General features: G+C 32.3%; 2 protein-coding genes across 4 annotated transcripts; one reads left to right on the forward strand and one right to left on the reverse strand.

Moving 5' to 3' along the window:
* Positions 1–1,999: 1,999 nt before the first annotated feature.
* On the reverse strand, positions 2,000–6,853 carry LOC128883674 (uncharacterized). Of its 3 annotated transcripts, none has more exons than XM_054136288.1 (6): positions 5,573–6,853; positions 5,298–5,521; positions 5,140–5,226; positions 4,116–5,076; positions 3,937–4,053; positions 2,000–3,884 (listed from the first exon to the last, which is right to left on the reverse strand). In XM_054136288.1, the coding sequence occupies exons 1-6, from the start codon at positions 6,222–6,224 to the stop codon at positions 2,509–2,511; spliced, it is 3,417 nt and encodes a 1,138-aa protein (XP_053992263.1). In that variant the 5' UTR covers positions 6,225–6,853; the 3' UTR covers positions 2,000–2,508. The 3 variants fall into 3 exon arrangements, with proteins under 3 accessions (XP_053992263.1, XP_053992261.1, XP_053992262.1); XM_054136286.1 differs by having other exon boundaries at positions 3,937–4,074; XM_054136287.1 differs by having other exon boundaries at positions 3,937–4,059; positions 5,573–6,852.
* Positions 6,854–8,548: 1,695 nt separating this feature from the next.
* LOC128883814 (uncharacterized) lies at positions 8,549–12,602 on the forward strand. Its single transcript, XM_054136562.1, has 3 exons — positions 8,549–9,956; positions 10,011–12,102; positions 12,159–12,602. Exons 1-3 carry the CDS (start codon positions 8,683–8,685, stop codon positions 12,243–12,245), a joined length of 3,453 nt encoding a protein of 1,150 aa, XP_053992537.1. The 5' UTR covers positions 8,549–8,682; the 3' UTR covers positions 12,246–12,602.
* The last annotated feature ends 86 nt before the right edge of the window (positions 12,603–12,688 follow it).

A 12,688-nucleotide genomic window follows, 5' to 3' on the forward strand; every position in this document is an offset into this window, starting at 1 on the left:
TGAAAATTGTGAACAATCCAATTAAAAATGAACTTTTGCTTCATAATGTGCTATTTAAAGTGGCAGTAACACAATTTACAAATCATTGTAATTTTTTTCAAAGGTTAACATACATTATTAAAAAAACTAGAAAATTTTAGCATACGGTTCAGTGCATTGTAAAAGTTTGAGGTTTTGAACTCTCGTGAAATGCAGCACACAACGCAAAGCGTTCTATGATAAGTTCCTAAAGTTTCCTTATCATTACATTAAATGATTTTCTTGAAATATTTCCCTTTGCATTTCTAACGCATCTTCTGGATGAGGGCCAGTATAATAGTTGGCAATACAACGATGGACTGTATAGCCAAGTTTTTTGTAAAAACACACAGCATTTGTATTGGATTTTCTTACAAATAAATCTGTATATTTGCAATCGTAGCATTTACATACATCGTGAAATTTCGTCATTAATTGTTTTGCTAAAGTGCCATGACGAAACTGTGGTGCTACTGAAATAGCGGTAACATGACCATATCTTATCTTGGAGACATCTTGAGGTTTTCCTAGTAAATATCCCGCAATGGATCCATCCTCACATTCCACCGTGTAGCAAAAATCTGAATACAGTAGCAAATACTCCATATAAAAGTCAGGGGTAAAATTTTCTGTTAAACTATCCAGGTTAGTATCATTTAATTTTAATAAATCTCCTGGAATCATTAACCTGATTGACATTTCTTAACGTAGTTTCAAAGAAAATACACAAAACCTTAAACTAGAATTGAGTATATGAGTACTTGCCAAACATAAAGCTTTAACTGAAATTTATCTTTTTTTACTCTACATATAGTAAAGCGTTTGATTGATTCCTGATTCTGTACTTGAAGTTGGGACGTTTAACTGAAAAGCATCAACTAACTCTGATTACAATAACAATTAAAAACATATTCTTTTTCTTTTATTATTAAAAAAGTATCAATATAAAAAATTAGAAAAGCTTATAAAAGTAATGGAAAAAATTTTTAAATCAATTTTTAATTTGTTGACATTCGTTTCATGTCGGTTTTCTTTTCTAATCTTTGTATTTTCCATTCTTCACTGCTAATTGTAAGACCTCGAAAACGAGAAACCTTCTAAAGAAAGAAAAATCTTTGAAAAAAAAAAGTAAAAATAGAATTTTTGTAGACATTCACAACTAAAGGTTTTGTAGTTTGTTGAATATAAATAGAACCGCCGTTTGACAGAAAGTTTATGAAAGTATGCGTTATTACTGAATTTAATCAATAAAACCTTGTTCAGTAAACGATTTTTTTTATCAACAAAAATGTTCAAGCATAATATCATTTAAATCCCTTATAATAACCTTTCTCGCGTTGGTTAACATTTTTTTTGAATTTTCTCCATGTAAAAAGTCACTTCAGCAACTACTAAGCCGTCAGTGCCATTTAATGCTTATTTCGGGCATAGGTGTTTCTGACGTAAACTAAAAGAAAGGTAGGTTTGTACCACTATCGGAAACAGACTGGAGATCCCAGACTGGTGACAACCTTTAAACTGATGAGTCGGTTAAGCAACCACAAAACTTTCTGTTTCATTTTATTGTTCCTCTTAAGGGGTAGGCCATTAAGCCGAATTTTAAGCTTCTAAGGGATGGCTCATGCTGTAACAGTTTATACTTTGGGTGATCCTAGTAATGCGTGGGTTTGGCAAGGGCCAATCCCTCTGTTTCATTCAGTTCTCCTCTAAGAATAAGCGGTGAAGCCAAATGGTGAGTTTCGAAACGATGCTTCATTCTGTAACTTCTTCAGGTGAAAGTAATTTTTTTTATAATTACAATCATTTTATATTTTTTAATTTGGTATTTCTAGTGAAAATGAAATTATCAATAAGCATACCTATTAAAAAAAAAATATACTACAATACCAAATACGGAGACGCTCTCCATTTTTTTTTTGTTTGAAGTATGAGTCTTATAGTGCGAATAATCGTTGTGAACAATTACTTATCGATTGAAAAAGTCATAATTTTAAAGTTTTTGTAGAGTCTATACAAGAAGAACAACACTGATTGTTTGAAAAGATCAGCGGAATTTTTTTTAAAATGCACGAATTGGTAACAAAAATATTTAGCAAGTGTCTACATTGATGCTTAAAACTGGTTAGCATTACAAATATGCCAATCTGTATTGGTAAACGTTTAATACCTTCAATCAAAACTATTCTTTTTAAGTTACGAAAACAATTATTAAATGAAACCTAAAAAAACCTGTACTACACCTTGATACTCATGGCACTATCATCAGCATCGTTATTTAGCTAACATGAAAAAACATTTTTGAACAAGAGCATTGAAAATAACTTTTTCACACTTTTTGAATGAAATTTTAAAAATTCAAGAAAAAAATTGTTACGAAAACGTGATCACCATTATGTTCGCCTCTAGTAATAAAGATCTTCACCATACCAAGAAGTGGAAGCAACAATAGCATAGATCATATTTTAAGAATAATTATCCATAAAGACCCAATTAATGAATCTGATGTATCAAAGGATTTTTATTCACAGACTCAAAAGATAATAAATCATTGGATGTCATTCCATTGTAATTCCTTAGTTTATTCTGGTAAGACAATCTTAAAGTTGATTCCGAATGTGTTTTATTTGACGCTACAACAGAATTACTGAAACCCGTCAAATTTGATTGGCTTAAAGGCCATCTGGTGTGGCTGTTGGATGAGAATTCAAATGGTTCAGTTTTTGAAAAAAAACTCGATTCACTCAGCTTCATATGACTGTCGTTCCACGAAATCATTTTGTCATAGCTGACGCCAGGAAGCGACTGTAATTCATCCTGATCACTTGAGATCACTTGACCAGGAGAGATTGCCGTGGAAGTTCTTGAATTTGTAGTCGGTTTTGACACGGCTGCGTCATAATTAGTTCTGTCAACAGTTGGTACTTCGAAAGGTTCTTGTGGTGGGTAACTCAACACAACAAGAGAAGAAGATGTGGGAAGTTTTACACGTGAGGACGAGGGATGTACAAGGCAATGTTGCATATGAGAGTCTTGTGTGTCAGTACAGAAATAAGGAGGTAATTTGACAGTATCCGACCTTGGACATGACGGATCGCTCCTAGGAGATTCCAAAAACGAGTTTGAAATGACAGGTGGAGATATCATTGCATCCTGAATGGAAAAAGTGGAACGTTGGTTTTTATTAATACTACAGAAAGGTAGTTTAACAGTAGAATCAACTATATCCGATGATATTTCACAGTCATTTGTTAAACCGTGTGACTGCGATAATGGTTTTGGAGAGACTGCTCGTGTTGAATTCATTGCTGTTGGTGGCGTCAGAATAGGAATCATACGAGGCATTGAATTTAAACATGACCCTGTTGGAGACACGCTACATGATTGCACTGGAACTGAGCCGTCACTAAAATTTGTTATCCGCGATGGAGTTTTGGGGCGTCTAAAACAGGAGGGTCCTATTCGTTTTTGTCTATTCTCCGGCTGATATGAAATCGTTTCTAAGGATAATGCCATCTTATTATCATCTGAGTCGCAACACAGTAAAGAGTTTAAAGACTGGTCCATATTCCATGGTTTTAGTGGTGTTGTAATATTCGAGACGCTTTTTGATGAAAGATCAAACTCTTCCGATGATAAAGGACAGTTCCACGAATTGTTAATGGATGACAAAGAACTATCACTATTGTTTTCATGATAATGAAAAACTGAGTCATTCGTACGAAATGTATCGGTCTCATCATTCATTGAATACAAATCCGTTGTTAAAGATAAACTGAAATGTTTATTTAATACAGAGGAAGGCGAAGCAACACGCTGTAAAAAATTGACAAAATTAAAGTCAATTAAATCATTTCCGTTCGGCGATTCTACAAAAAACATTAATTTAACGGTAAAACTTAATGTTTTAATAAAAAGTACCGGGACCATTAGTGAAACATTCCAAGGTATTAGAACACTCTGATTCAGGGTAACTAGCCATGTCATGAAGACCATTTGTAGGTAGATAATTATCGAAAATTCCAAGACATTCACTTTCTGTAACTGACAAATATTCAACTAAAAATTATATTTTTTTAGTTACTAGCAACAAAACATACCGTTTTTTTCCGTAATTCTTTTAGCATTAAATGAATTTGTCTTCTCGTTTGAACATAACACAAATCTTGACAGTAGATTATTTAATACAGGTGACGGATTACTTAATGTATCCGTGAGTAATGATGATTCTAAACGTTTTTCAGAAAAAAAAGAGTCTTCACATGTGGTTGATACAAGTGATGGATCACTCGTATTATTCGACGTAGAAAACAGTAGTGAAGGCGAAAAATCCATTTTAGTTTCAGTATTAAAAATCGTTTTAGTTTTACACGCTATTATTGTTCCATCTGAATTTAAAGAACGTTGCACACTATCATCATAGGTCTTATCATCAGAATAAAATGAAGCATTATTTAGTTTGTTGTTTGAATAAAACTCCATTTCTAGTTTGTCTTCCTTTGTTTGTTGTGAAATCGAGTCAACAGATTTATTAATTTGTTCACAAGATGTGCGGGTAGAAAAATTTTGCAAGGGTGACTCTTCGACTTTAGTATGACACTCAGCCCTGAAAGCTGGTCTTGAAGGATGTGTACACAGATCTGAATGTTGATTTTTTGAGTCAATTTCATTCTTAGAGCCTAGTTCAACGCTATTGTTTTCAATTATGATTTTAGAAAAAGTTGTTTCCGTCTCAACTTTCGAATCCGACGTATCACATGAATTTACATATTGTTCAATTAGATTTGTTAAATTAAGTTTTTTTTGTTCGTTTACTATTATACTTTGGCTGTTCAATGGTAATTTACTAATTTCTTCACGTCGTGCCGGTGAAGTCAATGGGATATTTTCACTTTTGTGTTCGACTACATCCTCCATATTTTGGGAGTTTGAATAAGAAGAATCGTGTTCCTTTTCCTGCTGCGAAACATTCTCCAAATTACAATTTGTTTCCTTGTACCCAAGTACGTCATTATTTTTTTTAAATGAAGCAAATGAAGACTCGGACTTAATTTGTTTGATCTTGTAATACACAAAAGACAAGGTGAGTAAAAAAATTTTTAGTGAAAAAATAGTCAAATTTACTTGATGACGAAGCTTTTCATTGCCTTCTTTTAAATATTTTAATTGAAGTTCTAACACATTGTTTGAAAGGGAAACCAGCCAACATTCCTGATAAGAACGAGAGTAAAAAAGTAGTAATGCTTATAGAATAATAAGAAGGATATAGTACAACAACGTACAAAAAAATAGTTTACTGAAGAATCATATCTTTCAGAAATTGAATGTTCCTGAGAATCCACAGAGCTTAACATTTTTTTGTCGCTTGTAGAGCTCAAATCTTGTGATGTTGATAGAGTATTACTCGAATGCGAAGACATTGATTCAATGCATGTCTTTGATTTTTTATAGCTTGACACGACAGGTAAAGATGACGGGTAATTTTTAGCCTCATCAGTAACGTGCTCTAAAAGCCAAAACCATTTCAAAAAAAGGTAAAAGCTAATAAAAACCCTACTTTGAATGGACTCCAATTTTAAAAACGACTTTGCGTTAGAGGGGTTATCGTGACAATGAACGAAGGAAGAGGCAGTAATCAAATTATTTGTACTGGGTAATACCGATGAGGGTACTGCAGTTTCATTAGATGAATTATCATACGGGTTCGAGTATTGATATTTATCACACGTCATTTCCTCATGAGTTTTATTATAAGCTCTTTTTTTATTTGAAGTGGAAGACGGACATGATTTCATAGACCATATAGGAGTTGCTAAATTATTTAAATGTAGCAAGTCAGATTGACTGCCTAAGTCCAATGCCGAGTTGTTATTCGAAGTATGCTTATTTTTTGTGTGGGCTTCATTTATGTTATACCACATATCGAATTCTCCAATTCTATTCAAAAAACATGACTTTGAAGAATAATTAAGACAGCCACTAGCATCGTCATGTGTTGTTTGCAAAGGATCTCCTCTCCAGATCATATCAAGCATAAGATCGCGAGTGTCCTGAGCATTCGTTTTTTCATCATCATCTAATTTTTCTGAAATATCGGAAAGACATGAAGAGTTTTCTGAAACCGTTAAAAGTCTTTGTTGATTTAAGGGTGATGCTGTAAAAAAATGATCTCCTTTATTTAAGCTTGCTCTTTGAGAAGACACAATCATTTTTTTTTTTAATATACACAATTTCAATACGATTCACTGACACGATTTTCGTGTGACTGTCCTTTTTTCACTTTAAAAGATGATCAATTACCTGATCAATTTGTACTCACAAAAAAAAAATACGCAAGAAAAAGAAGAGAACTTTAATAATGAACAGCTTCTTTTTTTAATTAAGAAAATTTAGTTTGTTGAAATAAAATAATTCGAATTTTTTATGGTTTACAAACTAAGATTGGCTACATTAGAGTTTGTTATTTTTAATAGCGAAGAGGAATAAATATATATGTTACATGAACCTAAATAATTTTAAACACCATTACATTTATTATTAACACAGGTAAGTTAGACAATTCTTTATGCAAATTGTTATTAAAGATTATTATTTGTAACGTACTAAAAAAAAACTTAAAACGAGATAATGTCTTGACCGTTTTTATAACATAAATCACTGATGAGTTTGAGCCACCTTTTCAAAACAGTCGTACCTTCACAAATCCTGTATTTGTCTATTTTCTCTGCTTGTCTAATTCTTGATCTTTTAATGTGCGGAAAAAAAATTAATTGCCTGGATAGTATTGTCAACCTTAAATTGTGTGTATAATACTTTAGACAACTTTGCGTTTTCTTTCACTACCAAATACAATATGTATTACAAACATTTTGATTAACAAGTTTCAATTTAAATTAAAAAAAAATTCAAGCATGCATTAGAAATATTTGATTAAAATTTAAAAAACAAGTGGAAAAAACAAATAAATTTTTTTATTTAATACAAATAATAGGAAATAAAAAGGAAACAAAATCTTTATCCAATTAAAAAAAATATAAAAGCAAAAAAGCTATTTTAAATCCCACAATTTGTGCAAAAATAACTAATTAATAAAATGTTTTCTGTAAAGTATTACACTAAAATTTATCCCTATTTTTCTTACATGGAGATTAAATCTTTTACGCTTATTTTAAAAGACTTTCTCTTTTTGCCAGATGACTTTCACAAAAAATACAATTCAATAAATCTTTCTTGACGCTTTATAAAATTATTATTGATGTATTTTATAATAAATCTTAAACATATTTTTGATTAGTTGCTACTATCAATAATTAATTTTTTATATAACATAATATAGGTATTACAAAAATAAAAATATGCCGTTGAACACGTCTATTTCGACCTAATCATAAATTATTCAGCAACGAACTTTAATTTTTAGATAAAAAATATTCTGTATGTAATGTTTACAAAAACACTAAAGCATTATACCAACTTGCTGGTGAATAGTTGTAAGCCGTAACGTTGAGATTTGAATGATGTTTTAATAACTGGAAGCATGTTATAATAGATTGTTTTATAAAAAAATATCGCTGGCCAAATTTTTTTTTTTATTTGAAATGAAAATTTATTTAAAAAAGAAAATTTTCAGTAAAAAATTAATGGCGACATTAAACAATTGACGAAGCACTGTAAATACCTGTCTGATAATTTTTTAAAATAAGAAAAAAAATTACGTTAAAATTTGTATTTAAAAATTGACAACTAAGAAAACAAGATTGCTTTGAGATGCGTTCGCCCTTTCATGAACTTATTGAATGTGCGGAACAAAATTTACAAAGCAGGATGTGTAACCTATGGAATCACATTAATTTTAAACAAAAAACTCTACAGCGAAAAAAACTAAGTATCGTAAAACATCTTAATGTAATAATGTAATTCTATCATATTGTGATATTGAAGATTACAACAACATATTAAAACACATTTCTATCTGAATACGAAATTGTACGCCATATGTACTAAAATACACTAAAAGCATATTATTTTTTTTACTTTTAACTAATAATTACATTTTTCGAAAAGAAAGTGCTTGGAAAGAAAACCATGCTTCGGCATAAGTTATGGTAAAGCTGAATTCATTAGTCAACTAAGAAAAAACGTACTCATTTGTCTTACAGAACATAGTAATAGAAAAGATTATTACAAATTAATAAACCGCAGCTTTAGTGATGCCCATTTGAATAAAATCAAACATAAGCAAGGAGGATTGACAAATTTGGTATACTTACGCCTTGATACGAAATCTACTTCAGTAATAAAAGAGATGAAAAACAAATGAAAACTTTTAGAGCTTGTCTATCAATATTGTCGCAATCTAGATGGTCGATCCTGTAAATAATGTTTATCAATTTGTCTTTACTCTGCCCCGAATTCAGAAGCCAACAGTATGGGACACGCTGTGATTGACCTCAGCGTATATTCGACTGAACGTCAGCTTTTAAACCATTTTCTTACATTTTGTTTTTTTACACCAACTACCTGTAAATTTACTTACTGTCATAATCTACGAAAGTACCTGTTTTGACTTTTTTAATTTCATTGTTTTATTTAACTCAATTTCACGTGTAGTAAACCAATTAATTTTTTTACTAAATTAGCATTTGTGGCAATTAATCGTATTGTAATATGGAGAAGGACATTATGGCCGGCTGTTGCAAAGATTTTTTATCAGCCAGAAGTAAGTTACAAGAAAATCGCTTGAGATGGCAACCCGTTTTACCGCGAGTTTTCAACTCTCCACTACGCCCAGTTCCTGACACTTCTGTAGAACCCCTGGGATCCTATTCGGAATCTGAGGTTCTCAAACAATTGTTTCCCCAAACTTCTAACCAAAACTATCTTTTCCTTGAATCCGATGTTAAAAATTCAGTAAATACGGATTCAAAATTATCATGTTTGCGTGTTGGTGTTGTACTGAGTGGTGGACAAGCTGCTGGGGGACATAATGTTATTGTGGGGTTGTTTGATTATGTGAAGAAATTGAACCCAAACTCCAAATTATTTGGCTTTCTTGATGGCCCTCAAGGTATATATTTAGGAAATTATATAGAACTTACATCCGATAAAGTTGAGCAATATAGAAACCAAGGGGGTTTTGATATGATTTGCTCTGGTCGTCATAAAATTCATACAGATCAGCAGAAAGAAGATGCCTTAAAAGTTTGCACAAGTCTTTCGCTTGATGGTGTTGTTATAATAGGTGGAGATGACTCTAACACCAATGCTGCAATTTTAGCGGAATTTTTTAAACAAAAAGGATCATCCATTTGTGTCATCGGTTGTCCTAAAACTATTGATGGTGATCTTAAAAACAAATTTGTTGAAACATCTTTTGGATTTGATACTGCCGTCAAAACCTACTCGGACTTGATTGGCAATTTATCAAGCCATGTTTTATCTACTCAAAAAGGTTATATGTTTATTCGTTTAATGGGTCGATCAGCGTCCAACATAACCTTAGAGTGTGCTTTACAAACACGACCAAACCTTTGTTTCATTGGCGAAGAAGTTTCAAAAGACCAACGTTCGTTGCAATCGTTAGTTGATGAAATCACGGATCTTATTTTAAGAAGAGAAAAGGAGAATAAACATTTTGGAATTATTTTGCTTCCCGAAGGTTTGATTGAATTTATACCAGAAATTGGAATACTTATTCAAGAAATTAATGACATACTGGCACGCACGGAATTTCAGTTTGAAAAACTTTCCGAAAACAGCCAAAGAGTTTTCAAAAGTATACCAGATTGTATTCAAAATCAACTACTTTTAGATAGAGACGCGCACGGAAATGTTCAAGTTTCACGTATTGCCACAGAATCCTTGCTTATTATGATGGTACAAAGCAAAATGAAGGCTGAAAATGTTGGTACTGCTATACCTATGAAAGGCTATTTTTTCGGGTATATTTGTTAAATTTATCAATTTGGACACTTATGTATGTGTTATACTTTCAGATATGAGGGACGATGTGCATTACCAACATTGTTTGATGCAACATACTGCTACGCATTAGGCCATACAGCCGGAGTTCTTCTTACATACAAACTGACAGGTTACATGGCGGTAGTTCAAAAATTGCATTTACCGCCACAGGAATGGGTAGCTGCCGGTTGTCCACTTCAATGGATGATGACTATAGAGAAGCGCCACGGTGAACTCGTTCCAGTTATTAAAAAATACCTTGTTGAAGTCAATAAGCCTTTATTTGGGCTTTTTATTTCTGTTAGGGAGGCATGGAAGTGGGGTGATTTCTATCGCCATCCTGGACCGATTCAGTACGAAAACTCACCTAATCTGACTTTAAATTATACAATCATACCACCGAAATACGAAGACTTACTTCCGTCAACAAAAGAAAATATATCAGCACAATGCAATGCTTTAAAAACATTTTCTGGCTTGTCACCTCTGGCTAAACAACGGGTTGTCGCAACAATTAGCGTACCTTCTATTCTGACTAATCTTAAAACAAAAGCAGTTCACAATTTATGTGATACTAGTCAGAAAACGTCGGATAACAGAATGATTTTTGAAGCTTTCCCAATACAGTCACAACAGCATGGAATGTGTCACTATGAGGTTGTTGCATTACCTAAAGAAACTGAAGTTGCTGAGGAAGTTAAATCTGTTATAGGAGCTTTACGTGTAGGGGTTGTACATATTGGTAACCCTGTTACAGGAACATCTAATGTTTTGCATGGATTGTTCCGAAGACTGCAGCTGATACAGCGAACGTCGACAACTAGCAGTGTAGTTTTACCTTGTGAAAATTTCTCATTGATTGGCTTTAAAGGAAGTTACGGTTTAGTGAATAAGATATATGTAGAAATTACTCAAAGCGACTTAGCTTTGTTTCAAAACTATGCAGGATTTGAAATGTTAGGAACGTCAGTAGAATACGATTCTTGTTTGAACGAATCCAAGCAATTAGAAGAAGTATTAAAGACATGTCTTAATCTTAAATTGAATGGTCTTGTTTTTATAGGAGATCATACAGCCATCACTAGTGCGGCTATAATTGCAGAGTACTTGTTAGAGCATCAGTGTAGTACTTTAGTAGTTGCTGTTCCAGCATCTTATGAAAACAGTTTATTGCAGACAGGTATAGAGGCCTGTGTTGGATACAATTCTGCCTGTAAGTGTTATAGTTCTATCTTGGGAAATATTTTGACCGATGCAGCATCAGCCAAAAAATATTGGTATATAGTACGTTTAATGGGTCACACCACTTCTTTTAGTGTTGTCGATGTTGCCTTTGAAACGCACTTAAATTTAAGTATAGTTGGGGAAAAGTATAGTTCTAAACCACAAGCCTTTGCTAGTATAATTGGGGATGTAACAGATGCAGTTGTTTACCGTGCTGAGCAAAAAAAGAATTTTGGTGTTATGTTATTTTCCGATGCATTGTTCAATCAAATTCCTGAGCTTTCCCAACTAATTTCAGATGTCAATGCGTTTTTGAAAGAATTAACTGTTGAACAATTTACTCAAATAAAAACGTACTTTAAATCAAAATATGGAAGCAACTTACTAAACTTTTCTGAAACGTCGTTTTTCTCTAAATCGTCGATTCAATTACTTAGTTATTTCCCTTTGTTTTTCCATGAAGAGCTTATAAGCAACAAAAAGGTTATTGTTTCTGAGCTTTCTATTGAGTTACTTATAAGTTCATTGGTAGAAAGTGAACTTCTCAAAAGAAAAAATATGAATCGTTATACTGGGACCTTCACGCCTATAAGTTATATTGTTGGTAATCAGGGTACTGTTCCAATGCCTTCCGAGTTTGACTGTCATGTTGGTCTTGCTTATGGATACTTGTCATGTATTGCTATTGAGTCTAAGCTTACGGGATACGTATGTTCAATTAGCAATATAAGAAGTCTTCCTTCATCTTGGAAAATGAGTTTAATACCGTTTCTCCGCTTAGAAAATATTAGATCGCAACCTTGCGCTGATTTAGAATCACGCAAAACCCCTGTTTTCGGTCCATCACAAATCGATCTACAAGGACCAACCTTTATGTCATTGCGTCACGCGGAAAAAGAGGTACTGTAACTTTTTTGCGTATAATTAATACTTATTTCTCTCGTATATAATCTCAGTGGATGTTGATCGATAGATTTTGTAATCCAGGACCAACTCAGTTTACGACTACATCAAACATATCTTATAACCAAACATCTTTTTAATTTATTTTTTTCAAAGAAGTTACCGGAATTCAATTATGAAAAAGCCGTTCAATAGAAAAACATTAGACTTTTATTTTGTTTTCATGGATTCGTAGAATTAATTCATTTAAATATTGATTGAAGTTACATTTTGCTCTAAAGTATAATTAGAAATTTAAAAATAATTCTTACTAGCTTTAAAGAATTCTATTGCATAAAAAATGAACCCTTGTTAAGCGGAATATATTGTCTTCTCGAATTCTGTAATGATTCAATCCAGGTTATTTGATATTTTATTCATTAGCACCAATTTTTGTATCATTTTTCTTTTAAAGCTAGTTTATTAAAAATTTACATAACACAAGATTTATATGACTAGTTGTTTCTATTTTTTCAATTCTTTGCAAAAAAAATAGTTTTGATATAAAAAATCGATTACAAATTTAGTATTTGAATTAAAATAC

This window comes from Hylaeus volcanicus, unplaced genomic scaffold (assembly GCF_026283585.1).
Source record: "Hylaeus volcanicus isolate JK05 unplaced genomic scaffold, UHH_iyHylVolc1.0_haploid 12237, whole genome shotgun sequence".
NCBI classification, from domain to species: domain Eukaryota; kingdom Metazoa; phylum Arthropoda; class Insecta; order Hymenoptera; family Colletidae; genus Hylaeus; species Hylaeus volcanicus.

Coding starts and splice junctions, on each gene's coding strand:
- LOC128883674 (XM_054136286.1), bottom strand. CDS start 6,224: ATGATTGTGTCTTCTCAAAGAGCAAGCTTAAATAAAGGAGATCATTTT. Junction 5,522..5,572: donor AAAATTGGAGTCCATTCAAA/GTAGGGTTTTTA, acceptor TTTGGCTTTTAG/AGCACGTTACTGATGAGGCT. Junction 4,075..4,115: donor AAGAATTACGGAAAAAAACG/GTATGTTTTGTT, acceptor TATAATTTTTAG/TTGAATATTTGTCAGTTACA.
- LOC128883814 (XM_054136562.1), top strand. CDS start 8,683: ATGGAGAAGGACATTATGGCCGGCTGTTGCAAAGATTTTTTATCAGCC. Junction 9,957..10,010: donor ATGAAAGGCTATTTTTTCGG/GTATATTTGTTA, acceptor TTATACTTTCAG/ATATGAGGGACGATGTGCAT. Junction 12,103..12,158: donor TGCGTCACGCGGAAAAAGAG/GTACTGTAACTT, acceptor ATATAATCTCAG/TGGATGTTGATCGATAGATT.